The sequence below is a fragment of the Trichechus manatus genome, unplaced genomic scaffold (genome assembly GCF_000243295.1).
Source record: "Trichechus manatus latirostris isolate Lorelei unplaced genomic scaffold, TriManLat1.0 scaffold00076, whole genome shotgun sequence".
NCBI lineage: Eukaryota > Metazoa > Chordata > Mammalia > Sirenia > Trichechidae > Trichechus > Trichechus manatus.
This window is the reverse complement of record NW_004444012.1, coordinates 10,529,730-10,555,141: the sequence shown is the minus strand read 5'-3', so window position 1 is coordinate 10,555,141 and position 25,412 is coordinate 10,529,730. Positions and strand designations below refer to the sequence as shown.

Below are 25,412 nucleotides of genomic sequence, written 5' to 3'. Positions count from 1 at the left end.
CTAACTACTCTTATTTTCTGTGGTTTCTTTTTCTGTTTCTTCCTTCTACTTTGCTTGTTCCTTTCCTCCCCTGTTTTCTCAAGCATGGTGTCTTAGTCATCTAGTGCTGCTATAATAGAAATACCACGAGTGGATGGCTTTAACCAACAGAAATGCGTTTTCTCACAGTTGAGGAGGCTGGAAGTCTGAATTCAGGGCGCTGGTTCTAGGGGAAGGCTTCCTCTCTCTGTCGGCTCTGGAGGAAGGTCCTTTTCTCTTCTGAACTCCTGCTGGGCAATCTTGATGTGCTTGGCATCTCTTTCCCCCAACCCCGTCCTTGCCAGCTTGCATTTAATCTCTTATATCTCAAAAGAGATTGACTCAAGATATAACCTATACTAATCCTGCCTCGTTAACATAACACAAGACAACCCATTCCCAAATGGGATTATAGCCACAGGCATGTGGTTGTGTTGTAGTTAGGTTCCGACTCTTAGTGTCCCTGTGTACAACAGAACGAAACACTACCTGGTCCTGTGCCATTCTCACAATCGTTGCTGCATTTGAGCCCATTGTTGCAGCCAGTGTATCAGTCCGTCTCGTTGAGGGTCTTCCTCTTGCTCGCTGCCCCTCTACTTTACCAAGCATGATGTCCTTCTCTAGGGACTGGTCCCTCCTGACAGCATGTCTAAAGTACGTGAAACACAGGCATAGAGGTTAGGATTTACAGCACATATTGTTGGGGGACACAATTCAATCCATAACACATAGTGTTGAATGGAAACAATGATGGTGGCCTCCTTTATCTTGTTCCTGACTTCACAATATTGGTACGTTTCTCCGTTAAGTATGATGTGGACTGTAGATTTTTGAGAATAGTCTTTATTTGGTTAGTGATGGTCACTTCTAGTTTACCAGAAGTATTTTGTTTCCTTTTTTTTTTTTTAATTGTTAAGAATGAGTGTTCAGTTCAGAATGCTTTGAGTGGGTTAATTAAAGTGACCGTGTAGATTTTCTCTTTTAATTTTAATTCATTCTAACGTTAAACCGTCTTTGAGTTTCTGGGATACCACTCCCTGGTCTTGGTACACACACACACTTGCCCATTCATACATGTACATACACATTACTGGATTTTTTTGTCTGTGTTCAAAGTGAGATTAGCCTGTGATTGTCTTCTCTCATAACTGTCTGCCACTGGTTTTGGCATTCATGTTGTGCTGGTCTCATACAGGGAATTGTGGAGTGTCCCCTCTTTTTGTATTCTTGTAACAGTTTGTATAAGGTCAGGGTTATTCTCTCCTTTAATGTTAGTAGAGCTCATCTATAATACTGTCTGGGCCTGGTGTTCTTTCTTTTCCTCAGATAGATTTTAAACAACTTATTTATTTTTTTTAGTAGTAATAAGTGTACTTAGATTTTCTATTTTTCTTTGAATTATTATTATTATTTTTTAAAGTTGTCCATTTCATCTAAGATTTCAATATTAGAGGCAAGAAGTTATTCATCTTATTTTCTTTGTTTAAAAAGTCTGTGGCCTTTTTGCATTCTCAATATTGCTTTTGTGTCTTTTGAACCTGTTAAATCTTTTCAAGAATTTTATCTTATTACATTTTTATCCCAGTGAACCAGCTTTTGGTTTTGTTATTTTTTGCTTATTTCTTTGTTGTCTGTTTCATTAACTTGTACTTTTATCTTTGTTTCCTTCCTTTGACTTAAATTTAAACTTTCGTTTTTGTGGTTTCTTACGTTGAATGCTTAACTCCTAATCCAGAAATGGGTCTTATAATTAGCCCCATAGTGACCTGGAGGTTATAGCACATCTAGGGAAACCAGTGGGTGGCCTGACATGATTTCTAGTCCCATGAATGTACCTGTGTCCTGGTTGTCTAGACCTGTGGCTTTGTAATGAGCAATAGTCCCAGGTAGCAGTTGTCATCATCTTTCATTGCAAAGGATGGAGGAGAATCCCAGTTCCACTCCAGTCTACTCCCATGTCAGCCTCTTTGTGCCTAAACCTGGCTGTGGGCCCCCTTTTTCTTGGAATCCTATTGGTTACAGTCATCCCATAGGAACTGAACTCCCAGCCACTCTGGACCCAGCATCTGGAATGATCACGGATTCAGTCTCACACACACTCTTCTGAGATACTGTTCAGTTTTGGTCCTTGGAGATGTTTGTTTTTTTTGAGCTTATGTCCTTTTGGTTTTCTCTTTTTTATGTTTTATATATCTCTTGTTTGGATCTGAAAGGTACATGAAAGCTTGGACTTAACTATGCTGTCTTATCGGGAAGTCCTACAATTAGCCTTCTAAAACTGCTTTATCATCTTATTTCCCTTTAGTAAAATCTCCCAGTTGCCTGAAAAATGTCCACAATCTGCAGCAAAGCTTATAAAGCCCTTTACATTCTGCCCTAGTTTACCTTTTGCTGCCTTGCCCTCTGTGGTGCCATGGACAGTCTCAGACTACAGTGCTCTTTAAATATATCATGAGCTTTCACCCCTGTCCTTGTTCATGTTATTTCTTCAGCCTGGAAGCCTTGTTTGCTATCCTGGAAAATACATTCTCATCCTCTTGGGTCTGCTCAGAGGTCCACTTCTCTTAAGTTGCTTTCCAGCTCCCCCTCCTATGCTAGGTAGTTGTGCTCTAGAGGGCCTACAACGTGGTATTCATCTTTCTGTTGCTTGTGTTTTCCTAGTGCCTGCCACACAGTCAGCGTTCCGGAAATGTGTGGCACTTCTTAACATAGAGCAGGGGTTGGCAGACCTTTTCTTAAAGGGCTAGATAGTAAATATTTTCTCGTTGCGACTATACGCTTCTGCCATTTTAGTGCCAAGGCAGCCACAGACAGTGCATTTTAAGTGAATGGGTGGGGCTGTGTTCCAATATAATTTTGTTTACAAAAACAGATGGCGGGCAAGATTTGGCCCATGTGCTGTATTTTCCTGACCCCTTGCATAGCGTAAGCAAAGAATGTGACAGAATATTCATTAATTACTTTATGTGCTCTTTTATTGATTTAAGAAAATACAGGATTAGGATTTAACAACCAGTTCTGCTATGAAATTTTTATAAGATTGCCATTATGGAATTCTCCTTTATACTCACGTAATTAACTTAGACTTGACTTACTTTTAATCATAGGATGTCCTCTTTGCCTTCTACAAGCTGGTAGGAAATTTTTGTTGAATGGACGGTTGGTAGTCTCTGGGAATGATCGTCAGATACATCAGATTTTTATGTAATAAAAATACAGAATTAAACCAAGTAATTTTGTTAGTTTGAAACAATCTTAAAATAATCATAGGGTTGCTTTAGTAAGGCAAATCCATCTTTCAGATTCATGTTGTTACTTTCACTTGTTTTACTTTATTAATTACATACTTTGTTATTAGTAACAGAGACTTTGAAAAATATTAACGAGCAACTTTTGGGAAAGGCCAGTTCTATATTGGATGGTGCTTTGCAGCCGTCTGAAGTTTTAAGTTTATGTTCATTTTGGACTGGGGATCCAGGGTACATAATTGGGAAGCTGGATAGTATTCCCACATTATTTTATCTGAGAGGGTATGTTATTTGTGTGAATTCCTAGGGTTTTTTTATTTGTTTGTTTGTTTTAAATACCTTAACCTCATTTTGAAAAAGATCTAAGATGGCTTAACAAAGATTCATTATGTAGCAAGATCACATCAAATTGAAATGGGTTTAAAAAAAAAAAAAACAAAGCAATGGTAAAATACACATAAAAGGGATGAAGGAATGAGGTCCTGTCTTTTCAGAGGATATCAGTGATATGTTGTAAGGAAAGTATATGTGAAGAGGTAGAGATTAGTTATAAAGTTTCGAGAAGGCATTGTGGAGGGAATAGCATTTAATGTGGGCTTTAAAGGATATGCGTATGGGAACAGAAGGACTTTTCCACTTCAGCTGCTGCCTGGAGCAGAGGCATGGAAGCCTATGCAGGATACAACGTGAATTGTGAAAACACGTAATGAACTTTGAGGTGCTGTAGGAATGTAATGTGATATTCACCAGGATTTAAATGGTATAAGTAAATGATTCAATAAAATGTCTCTGACTTCTATTAAACAAATTTAAGACAATGCTGTCCATTTTTGCCTTCATGAAATTCATTCTGAGGATTGTGTTTTGCAGTGACTGTTGAAGTGAAGGGCCCCTATGAATACCTCACACTTGAAGAATATCCACTGATGATTGTAAGTGAACTTAAATTCTTTAACCTCAAGATTAAATTAATTTAGCTTGAGAAGCTGTCCAAATTTTGTGACAATATTCTCTTTTAAAGAATTGTTCCTGAATAGTTTAGTAAATATTGCTTCTAGTTCTGGACTTCTTAGTAGAATGTGACCTTGGGAGGGTTCATTGAACTTCCCTGCACCTCATTTTCTCATCTGTAAAACGAAGGGGTTGATGACTTGTGGAACGTTAGCATTGGAAAGCACCTCAGAGGCCGTCTCATGCTCTCTAGGATCCCAAGGGCTCCTTCTTACAATCCTGCAGTTTCTTATCCTCTTACAGTTAACTAATGGCAGAGCTGCATTGTTTTCATTGTTGTGTGTATGAGAATATCCTTAATCTGTTTTCTGATTTCCTTTGTTCATGAACGTTTTTGTTTTTTCCTCTTTATCCTTTTGTGATTTTCCCATTTTGTAGTGTTTTCTTCTCTCCAGATCTTTCCTAACCCTGCTATACCTGTTCTTCTTCCTCAGTGTTTTCTTCTTTTCTACAATTTTAGATTGTGAGCTGAAAAAGCTCTTTTAATACAGGAAGGCAGTCACTTGAGGATAAGTCTCTGTCGTGTCCCTCTGCTCTAGAGGAGACAGTTGTTTCGTGAATCCTCATCCAAACCCCAACAACATTCTTTAATGAAATGGAAAAACTCATCTCCAGCTTGATATGGAAAGGAAGGAGGCCCTGAATAGCTTGGGCAACATTGAAGAAGAAGAACAAAGTAGGCCTCACGCTTCCCAATCTCAAAACTTACTGTACAGCCGCGGTAATCAGAACACCTGGTGCCACTTCAGTGACACTCACATAGACCAATGGAATAGAATTGAGAACCCAGAAGTGAATCCATCCACCTGTGGGCAGCTGATCTTTGACAAAGAGTCAAAGTCCATGGGGAAGAAAGAGTCTCTTTAACAAACGGTGCTGGCAGAACTGGATATCCATGTGCAGAAAAATGAAACAGGATCCATACCTCACACCATGCACAAAAACTAACTCAAAGTGGAGCAAAGACCTAAATGTTAAAGCCAAAACTATAGAGTTCCTGGAAGAAAACAGGATCAAAACTAGAGGACCTAATTTTCAGCATAGTTTATCAAACAAAACTAAAAATGCACTAATGACAGAAGATAAAATAGATAACTGGAACCACCTAAAAATTAAATACTTACACTCATCAAAAAACTTTACCAAGAGAGTATAAGAAGAGACAACCTATAGACTGGGAAAAAAATCTTTGGCAATGACATACCTGATAAAAGTTTAATCTCTAAAATATATAGAAAATGTCAGCAACTGAACAGCAAAAAGACAATCCAATCAGAAAATGAGTAAAGAACATGAACAGACACTTCACCAAAGAGGACATTCAGGTAGCCTACAAATACCTGAAAAGATCATTAGCCATTAGAGAGATGCAAATCAAAACTACAGTGAGATACCATCTTACCCCTGTAAAAATGGCAGTGATCAAAGAGACAGAAAAAAATGCTGGTGAGGTTGTAGTGGGACTGGCACTCTTACACATTGCTGGTGGGATTGTAAAATGGTACAGCCACTGTGGAAAACAGTATGGCACTTCCTCAAAAAGCTAGAAATAGAAATACCATAGGATCCAGCCATCCCACTCTTAGGTATATATTCTAGACATATGTCTTGGTCATCTAATGCTGCTATAACAGAAACACCACAAGTGGATGGTTTTAATGAAGAGAAGTTTACTTCCTCACAGTTAAAGTAGGCTAAAAGTCCAAATTCAGGGTGTCAGCTCCTGGGGAAGGCTTTCTCTCTCTCGGCCTTCTCATCAGTGTTCCCCCAGACTAGGAGCTTCTCCGCGCAGGGACCCCGGTCCAAAGGATGCGCTCTGCTCCTGGCACTGCTTTCTTGATGGTATGAGGTCCCCCTGTCTTTCTGCTCACTTCTCTTTTATATCTCAAGACATTGCCTCAGGATACAATCCAGTCTTCTAGATCAGGTCCTGCCTTACTAACACAACTGCCACCCATCCTCCCTCATTAACATCATAGAGGCAGGTTTACAGCATACAGGAAAATCACACAGTACCAGGAATCATGGCCTAGCCAAATTGATACACGCATTTTTTGGGGGACACAATTCAAATAGTGACAACGTAGAAGAGCAGTGACACGAAAAGACATGCATACCTGTGTTCACTGCAGCATTATTCACAATAGCAAAAAGATGGAAACAGCCCAAGTGCCCGTCAGTGGATGAATGGATAAATAAACTGGTACGTACACGCAGCAGAGTAGTAGGCAACTGTGAAGAATAATGAGGAGTCGGCAAAACATTTTTAACATGAGTGAATCTGGAGGACATTATGCTGAGTGAAATAAGTCAGTCACAAAAACAATGTATGGTCCGATTATTATCAAAAATCAAGAGTAGATATACACACAGAAAACAAAGCTCTTTGATGGTTGCAAGGGGTGGGAGGGAGGGAGAGGGCCAGTCACTTTCTGGATCGTAGACACTTGTTACCTTTGGTGATGGGAAAGACGAGACCAAATATGGTTGAAGTCAGCACAATTTGACCAAGGTAAATAAAGACACTAAGAAGAACACAAGAAAAAGGGACAGTTAAGGTAAATGCTGTAATATATACAATTTTGCAACAATAGTAAAAACAACCAAAAGATATGTGTGCAGTTATGTGGGTAGGTGTGGATGTGTATTATTTCCAAAGAAATAAAATAATTATTTTTTAAATAGAAGGTTTTGTTTGTTTATTTAGTGGTTTGTTAAGACTGTATATTGATACTACATCTAGATACTTGGCTCTTGTCCCTGATTTTCTTTTTTATCTCTTACCCCCTTGGGTGACAGTTTTTTATGGTGATGTGTATTGTATATGTCCTGTTCGGTGTTCTCTGGCTGGCATGGTCTGCCTGCTATTGGAGAGATCTCCTGAGAATTCAGTTTTGGATCGGTGCTGTGATCTTCCTGGGAATGCTTGAGAAAGCTGTCTTCTATGCAGAATTTCAGAACATCCGATATAAAGGAGAATCTGGTATGTAACCAAAGAGGGTTTGCCATTTTGTGAGTGATTGACAGGTGAGATGTGGGAAAATTTTTCTAGGTTCAGCAGTCATTAAATAGGTCTAGCTTTTCTGTTAATTATTAGCATAACTTAAGCAGAATCCCTATTGTTGCGACTTCTGCTTTTAATCTCATAATTTATGAGTTCAGTGATGTAGGAGTAATGTTACTAAAATATACTCATAAGGTTATTTTAAATAGTAGTGGCCATTTTGGGAAAGATTATTAGCGTGCTTGAATGTTAGTCACCACTGATTTGTGAAGCATCATTATTACTATCTACATTTAAGAAAGAGAATAAACCCTGCCTATTTAATTGTAAAGGAGCCCTGGTGGTACAGGGGTTAAGTGCTCGACTGCTAACCAAAAGGTCAGCAGTTTGAACCCACCAGCTGCTCCATGGGAGAAAGATTTGGCAGTCTGCTTCCATAAAGATTATAGCCTTGGAAACCAAATAGGGCAGTTCTGCTCTGTCCTATTCGGTAGCTATGAGTCAGAATTGACTCAACAGCAGTGGGTTTGGTTTACTGAATTGTAAGAAGCGATTGATTGTAAGACACACCCTGATTTCAAAGATGTTAAAATTTAGGGGAAAGGTGCATGTAAGAATTGATAAAATACAGAATACCAACAAAATAGGAAGGCAATAAGGTAACCTGGTGTCTTAGTCATCTAGTGCTGCAACGGAAATACCACAAGTGGATGGCCTTAACAAAGAGAAGTTTATCTCTCACAGTCCAGTAGGCTACAAGTCCAAATTCAGGGCATCAGCTCCAGGAGAAGGTTTTCTCTCTGTCAGCTCTGGAGAAAGGTCCTTGTGATGCATCAGTCTTTCCTTGGTCTGGGAGCTTCTCTGCGCAGGAACCTCAGGTCCAAAGGACGTGCTCTGCTACTGGCACTGCTTTCTTGGTGGTATGAGGTTCTTCAGTGTCTGTGCTCGCTTCTGTCTTTTATATTTCAAAGGAGATTGCGTTAAGACACTAATCTTATCAACCTCATCAGAGTGATAGAGTTTACAACACATGAGGAGATCACATATAATCTCATCATAGTGGTAGAGTTTACAATACATAAGGACATCACATCAGATAACACAATCATACAATACTAGGAATCATGACCTAGCCAAGCTGACAGATATTTTTGGGGGACACAACTCAATCCATGACTCCTGGTGATGACAAATTATTTTGTCCTGAGGTTTTCTGTATTCCGTTCTCTCTCTTCAGACCATTTGATCAATAATAATTATTGTTTCAAAATATGTTAATTAGATCTTTTCCTGGTCTTTGAAAGGGTTTTAAAATAATAGATATGGAAATTGTGTGTGTTATGCTTTTCTTTGTATAGCTGTATTTCTAAAAATTCTCTAAGATGCTAGAAACTGTCCATACAGGGTGAAATATTCTGCCAGGGTTTTAGTGGGGAGGGAGAGAAATGGATTGAGCACACCCAGATTGCTGTATACAAGTGCAAGATCATAAATGCTATCAGCTTATGTATTTTTAAAAATTGCAGAAATATTCTTTTTTGATAGAACTAAACCCAGTGCTTATTCTGAAGAGTGTTAGGGATCTACATTCTGATAGTAGAATAGTACCTTCTGCTAAACCTTGATTACAGTGTCCCCACTTCCTGCCTTTCTTTTTTCTGATAGTCCAAGGTGCACTGATCCTTGCAGAGTTGCTTTCAGCGGTGAAACGCTCACTGGCTCGAACGCTGGTCATCATAGTCAGTCTGGGCTATGGCATAGTCAAGTAAGTACTAACTTCCTGTATGGAAATTCTTATTAAATTGAGACAGTAGTACAGATTCCCAGTGTAGTAGTTGTAAAAGAGTTGATACAAAAATAGTTCTGAAATAAGAAAAGATATCTGAAATTTCATAGGTTTGTAGAGGTTGGGAAAATGTTAGTGTTTCATTTTACTTAGAACTCAAGGATCACCTGCAGGAAATCTTGCAATGTACTGCGTGACATTGAAATACCGAACTTAGAGTAAATTTATAGTTGACTTTACTCTTCCAAATTTTCTTGTAAATCAGATTTTTTTATGGAAGAGCATTCCTGCTGAAACAGTCTGAAAACAATTTAATTTTTATTAAAAAATTTTTTATTGAATGCCTTCTGTATACTATGTATTGTTCTAGGCCCTAGGCACACAGCAAGTAAACAAAAGACTTGGCACTTAGATTTATGGAGGGAGGAGACACAGACAAAAATCAAATAAGTGAGTAAACTATCTAATATGTCAGTGATAAGTGCTGTGGAGCAAATAAAGCAGGGAAAAGGGGATAGGGTGTACTATGCAGGAGGTGGAGCTTGCAATTTTTAAAAGGATGGTCAGGGAAGGCCTTAGTTGGTGACATTTTAGCAAAGACCTGAAGGAAGTAAAGTTGCTGTATGTACACTGTGGGGAAGAGATGCTGGAGTGTCATTAGATTCTGTATATATGAAGGTGGAGAGAATGGAGTTTGTGGATGGATCAGATGTGTGATGTGAAAGAGAACAGGAATCAGAGATGATGCCAGCTGCTTTGGTCTGAGCGAGGGGAAGGGTGGAATCCACACTTATGAGCTGAGGAAGACTTTAGGTGGAGTAAGATTGGAGCGAGGGTAAGATTAGGAGTTGAGTTAGACATCTAAGTGCATATGGGCCAGGAGTGGAGGGGAGGGTGTTGGGGTTGAGTTGTAAATTTGGGAGTCATCAGGAGGTAGATGTTATTAAAGCCATAAGACTCATATGATCACCAATGAGGTGAACGTAGACAGAAGATCCAAGGACCGAGCCCTTGGACGTTCTCTGCTCTTCAGAAGTCAGTGATATGAACTAGAATTAGAACCAAGGCCATTCAGTAGTGACCAGTGAATAGGAGGGAAACCTGAAGAATGTGTTTCAAGGAGGGAGTAATTAATTGTGTCAGATGCTTCTGGTAGGTCAGGTAAGGTGAGGATTGAGAGTTGACCATTGGATTTAACTACATGGAGGATAGTAGTGACTTTAACAGGAATGGTCTTAGTGAAGTGGTGGGGACAAAGCCTGACTGCAGTGGGTTCCAGAGAGAATGAAGAGAGGAATTGGAGATAGCTAGATATAGACCGTTATTTCAAAGAGTTTTGCTTTAAATGGCTTTAGAAAAATGGGATGTGTTTGCATGTATTAATTTTTTGAATTCCTTTATTCAACAAATATTTGAGTGCCTCGTATAGGGCTAGGAAGTCTTCTAGGTATCCAGAATACATCAGTGTGAATGGGGGGAGGGGGGTGGAGATTCCTGCCCCATGGAGCTTTTCTAGAATATAACAAAAAAAAATAAGAACAAATATTGCTAAGGCTTAGGTAGACATGTTCTAAGCCAGTGCATATCAAACTATAATGCATTCATGAATCACCTGGAGATCTTGTTAAAATGTAGATTCTGACCCAGTAGAATTTTGATTATCAAGGGTCTAAGGCTTTTCCTCCTTCAAATCAAAGTTGCACAAAGACTTTTCATATCATGTTGGGTTTTGAGCTTTCATAAACCAAAAACCAGTTGACAGTGAGTTGGTTCTAACTTGTGGCAGCCCTGTGTGTGCAGAGTAGAGCTGCACTCCGCAGGATTTTCAGGACTGTGACCTTTCAGAGGCGGATTGCCAGTCCTGTCTTCCAAGGTGCCGCTGGGTGGGTTGGAATCGCCGACCTTTCAGGCAGTAGTCGAGTGCTTAACTCTTGGCACCACCCATGGGTTTGAGCTTTCATATGTGATACTTACTCAGTAAAGTACAGCAGGTGTTCGATTAGTATTAAGGAATTATTGTTAAAAGTTTTAGATTTCGTAATGGTAATGTGATTATGTTTTTAAGAAGTCCTTTTAAAAATTCATACTGAAATATATACAAAGAAAACAGTATGATATCTGGGATTTGCTTCAAGATAATATGGAGGTGGATGGAGTGTGCATGGGGCAGAATTGGCCATAGGTTGGTGGTGGTTGGGACTGGGAGATAGGTTTATGGAGGTTTATTGTATTACTTTTGTAGTAGTATAGTAATTTTCTTATTAGTGATTTATAGTCATGTAATAATTTTGTTTCAAGATTCTCCATAATAAACTTTTTTTTTTTTAAATGTAGTAACTAGGGACCAGATATAAAGCTCTAGAATTCACTCTCTTGTTTAAGACCATGTTTTTATAAGTTTTTTTCCCCAGGTGAATCAAGTGTGTGTTGTTTATCTCTGTAATTGGTTAGTCTGTATAAATTATCATGAGTTCCTGTTTCTTAGCTTATCTTGTCGCATTTGTACTCAACTGTTGCTTTGCTTCCTCTTTAGGCCTCGCCTTGGAGTTACTCTTCACAAGGTTGTGGTAGCAGGAGCCCTCTATCTTTTGTTCTCGGGCATGGAAGGGGTCCTCAGAGTTACTGGGGTCAGTACTGCACAATCCGAGCTTCTGTGGTCAGTTCAGATGTTTTCGTTTTAAGAGGGTGGGTCGGAAGGCTCTTTGCTATTTCCTCTAAGTCATCTTTGGGCTGATTTTAAAAATGTAGGTATAATTCATTTTTCCTTTTTGATCTGTCTGTTAGAGCCTTATAAGTTTAATGTGTGACTGGGAATGAGTGCTTCCCCACCTCTCTCCACACTGATAGTTATTTAGTCCTCTTTCCAGGCAGTGGACTCTCCTCCTGTATATAAGACAAATTTTGGAATCATGTACTTACTTGTTAATCTGATTTTTGTTTAAAATAACAGTGATCTTTGCTTAACCAGCACTCGAGTTTCAAAGCTTTTGTTAAAATGCAGCTAATTAAAGTTTTATACCAATTACATAATTACATAATTAGGAAACTAAAGCATTGAGATATAAGTGGGAAAGAAATTGTTAAAGTTAGGAGGTACACCTTCTTGGGCCACTCCGCTTTTTGTCTTACTTATTTTCAAATTAGACTCTGGAACAGCCTATTAGATTCAAGGTTGTAAATTCTATAAACTTGGCTTTGCTTTCAAGAAAACTAGGCTCAAGAAGTTTTACAATAAATTGCCCCTTAAGTGAAACATCTAATTGGATGCAAATTTGTTTTTCAAATCACACTATCCTCTGTGATTTCCTTAGACTTTTAGCATTTAACTCTCTGTCGATTTTGTTTTCTTTCTTCTTCTGCTGTAGTATTTTTCTTATCCTTTGGCTCTGATAGTAAACCTGGCCCTCTCAGCAATTGATGCCTGTATTATTTTATGGATATCCTTTCATAATTCCCTGGTCATTGGGTAATTATGGTGATATAAACACCATCTTATGTATACACTTGTGAAAACAAGCAACATAGTTTTGGGGACAGATAATGGCCTTATATTTTATTTTGGGGCAAGCTCTTGTTTGTAAAACTCCATTATATTGTAATTATGGAAATGAATAATTCATAGTATATTGATGCAATTTATTATTTTTTAAAATATGAGTAGGGTCTTTTCAGACTTGTTGTCAAAATTACACCGATAGGAAAGTGTTGTTGGGCTGGGGGTTTATAAACACTAACATTTTTGATGTGGTCATTTGTTAACATGGCTCTTAGTTCCCTAGGAGCTGTGTGGTGGTTGCTTTTTATTAGTTAGCAGCATGTTTCCTTGTATGAGATTGTAATTGACAATTTGTGGGAATGCTTATAGCTGTGTATTCTAAGTGATGGTTTGCCAGAAGGGAAGAGTGATGTAGGTGCCAAGTGTTGTTCATTTTCTTCCAGTTCAAACGTAGACCAATCCAGATGATTATATAAATGCAGAATTGTATGCCAGTTTCTTCTCTGTGCCTCCTAGATGTCTCTTTTTCACCACCTCCTTTTCTTTGTCTGCAGGCCCAGACTGATCTTGCTTCCTTGGCCTTTATCCCCTTGGCTTTCCTAGACACTGCCCTCTGCTGGTGGATATCCTTCTCGTTGGCTTGTTTGATGGACGTTCATTTTCCCCCTTGGAGATGGGTTTCCATTGATCTTTCTGCAAAGGGTTTTTACCACTTTTGTTGATGACTCCTTATTCTGAGGAATAGGGTATTTTAGGCCTAACAACCTGAGGGCTCAGGTAAGCAGTTGTTTTTTTTTTTTCCCCCTCTCTGATTTTTAAAATCACGTCAGAAGTTGGTGACTAGACTGAGCGCAAGATAAAAGCTACTGGCTTTTCTTTTTCAAATGAGCATTTCACCTTGACTTTGGACTTCTGTACTGGCTGCTCTGGTGCTCCTCTTTCTTTCAGCCACTTAAAAGCCAAACTCAAACCCACTGCCGTCTAGTCAATTCCGACTCATAGCAACTCTATAGAACAGAGTAGAACTGCCCCATAGGGCTTCCAAGGTTGTAAATCTTTACAGAAGCAGACTGTCACATCTTTCTCTCGCGGTGCGGCTGGTGGGTTTGAACCGCTGACCTTTCAGTTAGTAGCCAAGTGCTTAACCACTGCACCACCAGAACCACTAGCAATTATTAAATGTTCCGAAAATTATGAAAAGATTTTGATTGTTAAAATGTGGTTTCAGGGACTATGGTAGGTTGTTGGAGACGTCTAAAAAAGTCTGTGTAGGTTTAGCAAGTTTTGGCCCTTTTATAGTGTGACTGTTTTGTTCCCTCATTCAAAAGCTGACTTGGGATTATGTGAAGACTTCTACCCTTAGAAATGAATATTGATTCATATGCAGGCAAAGTCAACCAGCAGATAACAAAAAAGTTTTTATTCTTTCTCTCTTGCTTCTTAAAAGTAAACACTTGTTTAACAGGCATTTGGCCTGTTGGGTGAAGGATTCAAGTTTTTGGACTTTTGTCTTTTTGGGGATTATTTTGACTTTGTTTTCATTTTGTGTACTTGTTTGGTTCTATGTACAACTGTGCAGTATTACTGTCTTGATAGACTGTCACTGTTGCAGAAAGCTGAATATGAACAAAATTGTATAATTTTGTGAATTGGAGTGGATTGCCATATATAAAAAAATGTATGAAATTGAAGTGTCCTGAGTCCAGATGGCCAAAGCTTTTCTAGGTCAGTATCTTTCCAAGTGTGCCTTGTGAATGTCTAAGTTTTGGGCGGACTGGAGAGAAGGAGGTGGGACTGGACCATCCAATAAGATAACTCATTGACTAGCTAGCAGCTAAGCCTCTGTCAAGGGCACAGCAAGCTCCAACTCCCTTGTTTTCATATCTGCTCTTCACTCTGAAAGTTGGACATGAGAACAGAGATCCTCTTTAGTTGTCATAAGTTCCCCTTCTCTCTCTCTTTCTCTAGCACCTTCTACTTGGGAATAATGCTCAGAAAATAGAGAGTTGTTGCCTTTGGCACTTAACTGCCTGGGATTCTCAGCTGACTGTAGGGTCCTCTTAATTCAGAGTAGTACAGGCAGCTGATGGCAGGTTCTTTAAGATGGCACAAGGGGACTGAGTATAGAACTCTCGGATATTGTAGGCATGAGTGTAATCATGGCCCTAGGCTTCGTTAGGTGGGACAGGTGAGAACAGAGCCATCCACCGTAAAGGAAGGGAGATGATGTTAACTTCTTGCCTCTTACCTGTTATTCATTTTCATTTCATCTTCCACTTGTCTGTTTCTTTTTTTTAATCTGTTCATTTCTCTAGAAAGCTTTTTGTCTTTATTTCTCTTTTTAATATCTTTCCTTTTTTTTTCTTCTTATTCTGGTTCTACCTTCTCATCAGTGTCTCATTGAATATGATGACTTTCTTACTAGTCTTGATGAGGCTTGGGGGTGTTTGTGAGGTTCAGTGAGAACAAGAGACCTATAAGTCCTCTGGGATCCCTGGCTCTACCAGTTGTGACCTCAGATCCTCAGAGGAAGTTGAGAATTAATCCTCTAGCTTATTGTTTTTCTGAATGTTGATTTCCTTGACCTGCAAACACATATTTATTAGCTTGACTCAAACAATGAAGCTATTAAAACTTCGGAGGAACATTGTCAAACTCTCCTTGTACCGACATTTCACCAACACACTTATCTTGGCTGTGGCAGGTAAGTCACGAATATTCTTCCTTCTGTTTAAATGAGAGTCTTAACCTCAGAGTCCAGGGGTGGGCTCTCTAAAATTGCATATAAAGCTTTGTGCATTTCACTCGGGAAAGGGTCCTTAGCTTTTGTCAAATTCTCAAAGGGGCCTATGGTTCAAAAAAGATTTAAGAACCACTTATTTTAAGTAAAATAGCTGGAATCAACCTCATGTAATTTTAGCTCTTAGTGTGTCCGTTTCCTGTCTCCACCCTTTTTCTGAGGCCTTCTTTTTCTTGAGACAAGTTAGCTTGAGTGTCAGATGGCAGGTGGAGTCTTTTGTAGAAGACATTAATATTAATAGTTGCTTATTTGGTTTTATTAAGTAGCTATAGAATTTAAGATTAGAGTACACTGCTATTATATAGCTTTTATATATGTCACTGAGGATCAATAAAATATACACTCCAGGTGGGCTGTACCAAACTAGGCTAATTTGCCTGCCTCTTTCTTTTTTTTTTTTTGTCATTAAAATTAATTATATCCAACAAAAGTTGTTATGAACAAAATCAAAGACAAGATGCAATTTGAAGGGAGATATTTGTGATGCATATAACTGAGAAAAGATTAAGGTCTATAGTTCACATACAACTATAATTTGTTAAGCAAAAGGCAATCAACAAAAAATGAGCAAAGGATCTAAACAGACAGTTCACAGAAGAGCGAAGTGGAATGGCCGTAAGTCAGTAAAAAACATGGAGACACTGGGAATCAGTGAGTTGCAAATTATATAACTTTTTATACCATTAGATTCTCAAAAATCCCAAATTTTGATAACACTAAATGTGGGGGTTAGTATACTTATAGCTACAAGGACTCCCACACACTGTTTATGGAAGCTTAAAATAGTCCACCCACTTTGGAGAACATCTGGTCTCAATCCTGTAAAGTTGAAGGTGAGCCATGCTGTGACCCAGCAGCTCCGCTCTCAGATACAGACTCGAGAAATTTTCACACGTGTGCGAGGAGATTAGAATGCTCACTGCGGCATTGTTAGTGAAAGCAAAAACTAAATCATGGTGTATTCATTCAGTAGACTGCCACACAACAGGTAAGTAGATAAACCAGGCTGCATGTGTTCACGTGGATAGATTTTAAAACATGATGCAGAGTACAAGAGCAAATTGCATAATGATGAATTCAGTGTAATTGACAATAAGTTTCAAAAGCGGCACGTTATACTCTCCATTGTGTTTGGGTACATACAAATTATTAGTAATATGAAACATGCCCGAGAATTATCAAATTGACAATACCGATTATCTCAGGGGAAGGAAAGGGGCAATAAGGAAGAAGCTAACAAGGGGCTTCAGTTTAGTCTTTAATATATATATATTTTTATTACAATCAAAATAAGGGAAACTTTTTTTTTTTTTTAATATTGTGTTCTAGGTGAAAGTTTACAGAGCAAATTAGCTTTTCATTCAATAAAGTGTACACAAAGTGTTCCATGACGTTGGTTGTAATCCCGACACTGTGTCAACTCTCTCCCCATTTCCGCCTTGGCTTCCCTGTTTCCTTTTGTCTGGTCTTCCTACCCCTTCCTGCCTTCTCATCTATGCTTTTGGGCAGATACTGCCCTTTTGGTCTCGTGTAATTGTTTTTTCTACGAGCACATTTCTCTTGGATGTTATTGTTTATAGGCCCATGTATTGCTTGGCAGGAAGGGGGTTTCCGGGAATGACTGCAGTTCCAAGTCAGGGATGCCATAGGGCCATAGTCTTAGGGGCTCCTCCAGTCTGTATTCAGCCAGTAAGTCTGGTCTTTTTTATGAATTTGATTTTTTGTCCTACGTTTTTCTCCTGCTCTGTGTGGGACCCTCTGTTGTGATCCCAGTCAGAGTGGTCGGTAGTGTTAGCCAGACATCATCTAGTTCTTCTGGTCTCAGAGTTGTGTAGGCTGTGGTTCATGTGGTCTATTAGTTCTTTGGACTAATTGCACCCTTGAGTCTTTGGTTTTCTTCACTCTCTTTTACTCCAGAGGGAAAGAGACCACTAGTTGTATCTTAGATGGCCACTTGCAAGCTTTTATGAACCCCAGACACTACTCAACAAAGTAGGATGTAGAACGTTGTTTTTATGCACTGTTATGCTAATTGGTGTCGATGTCCCACGAGTCTATGGTCCTTAATCTTCAAACCTAGTATCTTCCTAGTATCTTTGTCCCAGAAGTGTGTGGTTATGCATAAGAAGCTTCCATGACTGTGCCCCTTGTGTGTTCTGTTGTCTATGTTAGTATACATGCACATCTGCAAATATGTATGTAGAGATATTCACAACCTAACATAATTTGCAGGTGGGTGTGCTCTCTTACCTCCTACCACGCCTCTTTATCGTACCTATCTACCTGTGTATCCCTTCATAAATTATTGTTTGTTAATACTGTTGTTGCAGGATTGTCTGTGTTGTAGTAATTGCCGTAGTTACCCTTTATTCTTGTGTTCCTCTCAGTGTCTTCCTTTGCCTTTATCGTGTTGTGCTGACTTCCCCCATATAGTGTATTACCTTTCCTTTCACCAGTATTACCACATGACTTCTATCTATTTAATAATTTACTCCCCCCACCCCTTCCCTGGTAACCACCAAAGAATTTTTTTTCAGTATATAAACCTTTTCTTGTTTTTTAATAATAGTGGTCTCATATAGTATTTGTCCTTTTGTGATTGACTTCCTTGACTCAGCATAATGTCCTCCATATTCATCCATGTTGTGAGATGTTTTGCGGATTTGTCGTTACTCTTTATCATTGCATAGTATTCCATTGTATGTAGGTACCACAGTTCATCTGTTCATCTGCTGATGGGCACTTAGGTTGTTTCCATCTTTTTGCTACTGTGAATAATGCTGCAGTGAACATGGGTGTGCGTATGTCTGTTCATGTCATGGTTCTTATTTCTCTAGGATATATTGCTAGGAATGGGATTGCTGGATTGTACAGTATTTCTATTTCTAGCTTTTTAAGGAAGCGCCATATTGTTTTCCATAGTGGTTGTACCATTTTACATTCCCAACAGCAGTGTATAAGAGTTCAATCTCCCGACAACCTTGCCAGCATTTGTTGTTTTCTTTTCTTTGATTAGTGCTATTTATGTTGGGGTGAGATGGTATCTCATTTATAGTTTTAATTTGTATCTCTCTAATGACTAAGGATTGTGAGCATTTCTTTATGTGTTTGTAAGCTACCTGAATGTCTTCTTTGGAGAAGTGTCTGTTCATATCCTTTGCCCATTTTTCCATTTGGATTGTTTGTCTTTTTGTTGTTGAAGTGTTGAAGTTTTCTGTAAATTTTAGAGATTAGACCCTTGTCAGATATTTATAGCTGAAAATTTTTTCCCAGTCTGTAGGTTCTCTTTTTATGGGCATAAGTGTTTAATTTTTAGAAAGTCCCATTCATCTAGTTTATGTGTTTGTGCATTTTTTTTTTTTTTTTGTGGTTGATATACTATTTATGCCAAGTCTTAGGGTCCCTAGGGTTGCCCCTATTTTTTCTTCCATGATCTTTATAGTTGTAGGTTTTGCATTTAGGTTTTTGATACATTTTGAGTTAGCTTTTGTGTATGGTGTAAGGTATGGGTCCTGTTGCATTTTTCTACAGATGAATATCCGGTTTTGCCAGCACCATTTGTTAAAGAGACTGTCTCTTGCTCATTTAATGGACTTTGGCCCTTTGTCGAGTATCAGCTGTCTATAGGTGGACGGATTTATGTCTGGGTTCTCAGTTCTATTCCGTTAGTCTACGTGTCTGTCATTGTACCAGTACCAGGCCGTTTTGACTACCATGGCTGCCTCTTGGCCCTTGTACCAGGAATAATGAGATCTGGCCTATGATTGGAACCAACTCTTCTGTTTGTGTTGTGTTTTTATCAATTTGCCTATCCTTTCTTTTTCATCTGACCAGCTGAAGAGAAATTATCATTACTATACTAAGGCTGGAGCCCTGGAGGCGCAGTGGTTAAAGAGCTCAGCTCCTAACCAAAAGGTCGGCAGTTGGAATCCACCAGCTGCTCCTTTGAAACCCTTTGGGGCAGTTCTGCTCTGTCCTGTATGGTTGCTGTGAATTGAAATTGACTTGACAGCAAGGGGCTTGGTTTTTTTTTTTTTAAGTTATTCTAAGGCTAAAGGAAGGGAAGGAAAAAAAAAAAGCTAAGATGTTTAACAGGAGGCCCTTATCTCTTCGAGTTTGTCTTTTCTACCTTATTTCTGTATCACCATTGTATTTTATATTATTCTTAATTCTGGAAAAAGACTTATTTCCAATATCTTGTTTTCTACTTCTAAGAGTAACTGTAGCCAGGTGGTAAATAAAACTATTCTTTAAGCTCAGAAAAGGTTGAAGAGACAAAGTGGAATTACATTCCACTTTTACTAAATTACATTCCACTTTTACTAAAACAGCTGATTTCTCTTTAGTATTAACATTTCAGTATGTAGCATGGGCTCTGCTTCTGGTGGGTGTTCAGTAAATGTGTATTGAATAAATTCGTTAAAATAACTGATAGAAAATGATTGTGATGTATTGGGGGTTAAGGGTGTGTAGATTTCCACCTAACCAGAATTAGGGAATATCATTGGGGGTGGAAACCAACATTCATACTCTGACCAGGTTTTTTAATTTCCTGTTAGCATCTATTGTGTTTATCATCTGGACAACCATGAAGTTCAGGATAGTGACTTGTCAGTCGGTAAGTTATATGCACATGCCTTTATGAATAGGGTACTGTCTTATACACAGAAGATGATGATTACAACGGTAAGGTTCTTGTCAAGTATGTACCTTCTAAGAAATTAGGAGTAGATCTCCATTCTGTGGGTCATGCGCCCTCCTTATGTGTCACCCTAAGTACTCTGTATTGTCATGGCGCGTGGCGTTACAATGATTGTTTTTAATCTGACTACAAATCCTGGTAGTAAGAGAGAATTCTGTAAGTGATGGCCACAGGCTGTCATCAATCTTGCCTTCACTAAAAATTCTCAAACAAGAAATCCAGAGTACTGAACATTAAGTATATGTGAATAATGATAATCTGAGTAGAAGCCATGTCCTTAATATCTGAGCACAAAGACTGGTCAGTCAGGTTAAGACAATATAGCATTTCTTTGGAGGCAGCTCAAGACTCTGCTTAGGTAAAAATAAAAAAGTAAATGAAAATGAAAAATAAACACAAACTCATACCCTGTGTGAAAACCCTTCCCTCAGATTCTCAGAGCTGTAATGCAGCTTGGATGAGTGCTTGGCTCAGTAAGCAGTACAGGGGAGGAAACTCTGTCCATTCATTCCCTCTGTGTCCCTAGCACTCAGCACAATGCTTAGCACACAGCAGGCTTTTAGTAAACATAAGTTGAATGAATAAGTATTCTTGTGCTATGACAAGGGCTTTGTGAATGAAGGGTTATGATAACATATATAAATATTGTACCTTTCCCCTTTTAATAGGACTGGCGGGAGCTGTGGGTCGATGATGCCATCTGGCGACTGCTGTTCTCCATGATCCTCTTTGTCATCATGGTTCTATGGCGACCATCTGCAAACAACCAGAGGTTCTTAGTCTCTTCTTTCTTACTCTGCTGACCACTGTGTGGCCCTGGTATCAGTAAAGGGTGGTTCACTGGGGAGCAGTGTCAGGGCTATTGGAAGAAGCATTGGGTCTGGAGTCAGGAGAAGGGTTTTTTTTTTTTAATTTTTTTATTGTTTCCTCGGACGTTGTTTTAGTTTTTTTTTAATTTTTCCCATACAAAAATTTCTACATACATTGTTCTGTGACCCTAATTGCTCTCCCCATACTGTGACAGCACAGTCCTCCTTTCCACCCCTGATTCCCCTTGTCCATTCAACCAGCTCCTAACCCTCTCTGCCTTCCCATCTCACCTCCGGACAGAAGCTGCCCGTTTAGTCTCTTGTATCTACTTGAGCTAAGAGGCACAGTCCTCATAAGTATCACTTTATGTCCCACAGTCTAGTCCAATCCCTGTCTGAAGAGTTGGCCTCGGAAGTTGTTTTAGTTCTGGGCTGATAGAGAATCCTGGGGCCATGCTTTCTAGAGTTCCTCCAGTCTCAGTCAGACCATAAAGTCTGGTCTTCTTACTAGAATTTTAGTTCTGCACCCCACCTTTCTCCTACTCCATCCAGGACTCTGTTATGTTCCCTGTCAGGGCAGTCATTCTTGGTAGCCGGGCACCATCTAGTTCTTCTGCTCTTAGGCTGATGAAGTCTCTGGTTTATGTGGCCCTTTCTATTTCTTGGGCTACTACTTTTCTTGTGTCTTTGGTGTTCTTCATTCTCCTTTACTCCAGGTGGTTGGGAACAATTGATGCATCTTAGATGGCCCCTTGCAAGCTTTTAAGACCCCAGATGCAACTCACCAAAGTAGGATGCAGAACATTTTCCTAATAAGCTTTGTTATGCCAGTTGACCTAGATGTCTCCTGAAAGCATGGTCCCCAGATCCCTACCCCTGCTGCTACTCTGTCTCTCAAAGTGTTTGATTGTATTCAGGAAACTTCTTAGCTTTGGTTTAGTCCAGTTGTGCTGATTTCCACTGTAGTGTGTGCTGTCCTTCCCTTCACCTAAGATAATTCTTATCTACTATCTAGTTAGTAAATAACCCTCACCTTCCCTCCCCACCCACGTAACCATCCAAGAAGGTTTTCTTCTGTGTTTAAACCTTTTCTTGAGTTCTTATAATAGTGGTCTTATACAGTATTTGTCCTTAGGAGAAGGGGGTTCTTGTCCCAACTCTGCTACTAACTTGCTTTGTGGTTTTTGACATGCTGCCTCTTCTCACCTCCCTGGGCCTTAGTTTCCTTTTTCAGATAAATGCGAGGGAATTGAACCAGTTAACTTGAGGTCCTTTTCAGCTTTACATTTTCTGAAAATATTATGTTATTCATATGGTTAAACAAGGCAGGGACATGGATTATTGCACTTGTAATAAGAGTCTCCCCTATCTAGTGTCCAGAAGGATAGAACAATTTCTGTAGTCAGAAGCCAGCTCACCTTGTAATGATAGGGCAAAATGAAAACTTATGTCCTGGCTTTAGAGTTAAAAATCCACATTTAAATTTGCTTTGTCAAACTATGGGCAAGTCTCAGTTATTTAGAAATTGACTAGCTCTATTTTGTGAATATTCATGCCTTTTTCTCCTGTCTTTTTTTTTTTTTTCTTTCTTTCCTCTTTTGTGTTAGACAGTTAAGTGCTGATTTTAAGCTGCCCCATCACCGAAGAAGGAAAGGGGTGGGATGGTATAAATGAACAGCTAATTTTATACCCAGACATACCAGCAAAAGATTTTGAAAGAAAATAGACGAGATCTTTTTCCCACCCTTTGAAAATAGCTTTACTGTCATTTCCTCCTGTTTGCATAATATGTGCTCAGGAGGGAAAAAAAAAAAAAAAATCAAACAATAGAGAATAGGTGTGAAAGAAAATAAAGGAGATCTGAAATGTACTGTTCAGAAAGAACCTTGACATTCTGGTGACCCTCCTTTTATATCCATCTATTGATTTACTGCTTTGCTTATTATATATATAAAAATTTTCCCCTTTCTTCGGCCTTTTTTTCTTGTTACTTTCCCTCCCTTCTTCCTGTCTCCCTCTTCTCTTTGAAAGCATTGCCCTCGCTCCCCTAACTCCAGTGTTTAACAGCCTAATGTGGTTACTCTTTTCATACATTATGTAAACAGGTTTATTTTGTCATTTCTTTAACAAAACCGGAAACTTCCTTTACTCACTTAACAGTACACTGTGGAAATTCCTTCCAAGGCAGTTGGTCTAAGTTGAATGCATCCATTTTCATGGCACCATGATAATGTTGTGTGCTACAGTTAATTCTTTCAGTCTGGGGTGATTTGGGGATCCTGAGCCCACCCATATGTTTAGTGATCGACTAGAAGAACTCATGGGACTCGTCATATAGTTGTATTTATGGCTAAAGTTTATTACAGCAAAGTGATAAGATCAACAAAGAAAAATGCACAGGCAGAATGTACTAGAGAAATCCATATTTTCTTTTCCTGTGTTCTTTTTCTTCTCTGAAGGAGCACATCAAGGCTGCTGCTTTCCCCAGAAGTAAAAAATGCAGTAACACACATGCAGTGTTTCTGCCCAGGGAAGCCCGTTAGAGACTTAGCACCCAAAGTTTTTACTGGGGGCTGGTCACAAAATCACCCTCTGCCTAGCACGTACCAAAATTTCAGGCTCCCAGAAGGAAAGCAAATGTGTATCGTAAACTGCGTTGTGTAAACAGACTACGTGCAGTGATCTCCCCTTATCAGTTAGGGAACAGGTCATGTGCTGAGTTCCCAGATGCCACCCAGGGCCAACCTTCCAAGTAGGCCCTTCTAAAGACCTGCTTTGTTAACTCTTCTGTACCCATTGCTGTCGAGTAGAACTGCCCTGTAGGGTTTCCAAGGCCATAATCTTTATGGAAACAGATTGCCACATCTTTCTCCCACAGCGGATGGTGGGTTTGAACTGCCGACCTTTTTGTTAGCAGCCAAGTGCTTAACCACAGAGCCACCAGGGCTCCAGGGGGATTGAAAATAGGAATGTGCTACAATAATGTATGTCTTAGTCATCTAGTGCTGCTCTAAGAGAAATACCAAGAGTGGATGGCTTTAACAAAAAGAAGTTTATTCTCTCACAGTCCGGTAGGTTACAAATCCAAATTCAGGGTGTCAGCTCCAGGGGAACGCTTTCTGTGTCAGCTCTGCAGGAAGGTCCATGTCATCAGTCTTCCCTTGGTCTGGGAGCTTCTCTGCACAGGAACCTCAGGTCCAAAGGACACTCTCTCTCCTGGCACTGCTTGCTTGGTGGTATGAGGTTCCCATGTGTCTCTGCTTGCTTCCCTCTTTTATATCTCAAAAGAAATTGGATTAAGACACTGTCCAGTCTTGTAGACCTCACCAGTATGACCTCATCATAGTGATAGAGTTTACAACACATAAGGAAATCACATCAGATTACACAATCATACAATACTGGGAATCATGATCCAGTCAAGCCGACAGACATTTCTGGGGGGCACAGTTCAATCCATGACAATATCCGTGTACATCTATTCTTATGCACTCCAATACCCCCTTACCCTGTTTTTTTTTTTCTGTTTTTAATTCCCACAGCACTATTACCTTCTAAATCCTCAGTATTTGTTTAGTATATCTGTTGTTTACTGTCTGCTTCTCCCCTTCACCCCCAGCAAATGTAAGCTCCATGAGGTCAAAGCTACCTGGAGTTAACCAAACTGCAAAATCTGAGGGAACAGTCTCCACAAGACTACCCTCGCCTCTGACAACAGTTGCAAGTTTGACAGGTTCCCTGAAGTATCCTCAGGTTTGATAATTCTCTGGTAGAACTCAGAATTCACTGAAAGCTGTTATTCTCATGGCTTTGGTTTTATTATGAGAAAGGATATGAATTGAGATCAGCTAGGGGAAGAGACACTTTAGGGCAGAGTCCAGGAGGGGTCCATACACAGAGCTCCTGGTCTCCCTCTCCTAATGAAGTCATGGATGGATGTGTGACAATACGCAGAATTGCCAACCAGGGAAGCTCACCGAGCCTTTGGTGTCCAGGGTTTTTATTATTAGGGCTTCATCATATATTGCTTAGGTGGATGACCTTTAGTTTCCAGCCCCTTCCGGAGGTCAGGCTGATACCTTTAGTCTTCAATTCCTGCAGAGGTCAGAACTGATATGGTCTGGCCCAAAGCCCCCAACATAAATCACATTGTTAGACTGTTGGGTGGCCAAAGTCCCCAGGCAGATAAAGACATTCCTATTAGGCAGAATATTTCAGGGGCCTGGAGATCATCTCCCCGTAGCCAAGTGTAAAGGCCATACCTTTCTTGGTAAGGTTAATTTTTTTTTTGCTACATATTGGCACACAGCAAAGTATATTAGTTTTTTTTTTTAAAGCAAAAAGAAAGTTTTATTCGGCATATATTCAAAAGGGGCAGAAGCGGGAAGCAGACAAACGTGTTGCCAGAGCCAGAATGTCTGCCCGAGTCCAAAGAATATTACCGAATAGGCAAGAATGGGAGAAAGGACAAGCATGCTGCCACAGCCATGTCTGCCCGAGTCCAAAGAATATTACAGAATAGGCAAGAATGGGAGAAC

At 39.5% G+C, this 25,412-nt stretch overlaps 1 protein-coding gene across 8 annotated transcripts in view; it reads left to right on the top strand.

Moving 5' to 3' along the window:
• The window catches only part of TMEM87A (transmembrane protein 87A), a 52,956-nt gene that overhangs the window by 15,613 nt on the left and 11,931 nt on the right, over nt 1-25,412 (top strand). For 2 of the 8 annotated variants that reach the window (XM_023735160.1, XM_012556743.2), the window contains exons 8-15: nt 4,137-4,198; nt 7,077-7,260; nt 8,947-9,046; nt 11,601-11,694; nt 12,433-12,504; nt 15,159-15,267; nt 19,923-19,981; nt 20,734-20,837. In XM_023735160.1, coding sequence (XP_023590928.1) covers nt 4,137-4,198; nt 7,077-7,260; nt 8,947-9,046; nt 11,601-11,694; nt 12,433-12,504; nt 15,159-15,267; nt 19,923-19,981; nt 20,734-20,837 — 784 coding nt within the window. Of the gene's footprint in view, nt 1-4,136; nt 4,199-7,076; nt 7,261-8,946; nt 9,047-9,437; nt 9,518-11,600; nt 11,695-12,432; nt 12,505-13,117; nt 13,187-15,158; nt 15,268-19,922; nt 19,982-20,733; nt 20,838-25,412 lie in introns of those variants that run through there. The other 6 variants (XM_012556744.2, XM_004380660.3, XR_002824751.1 and 3 more) reach the window with 5 other exon arrangements.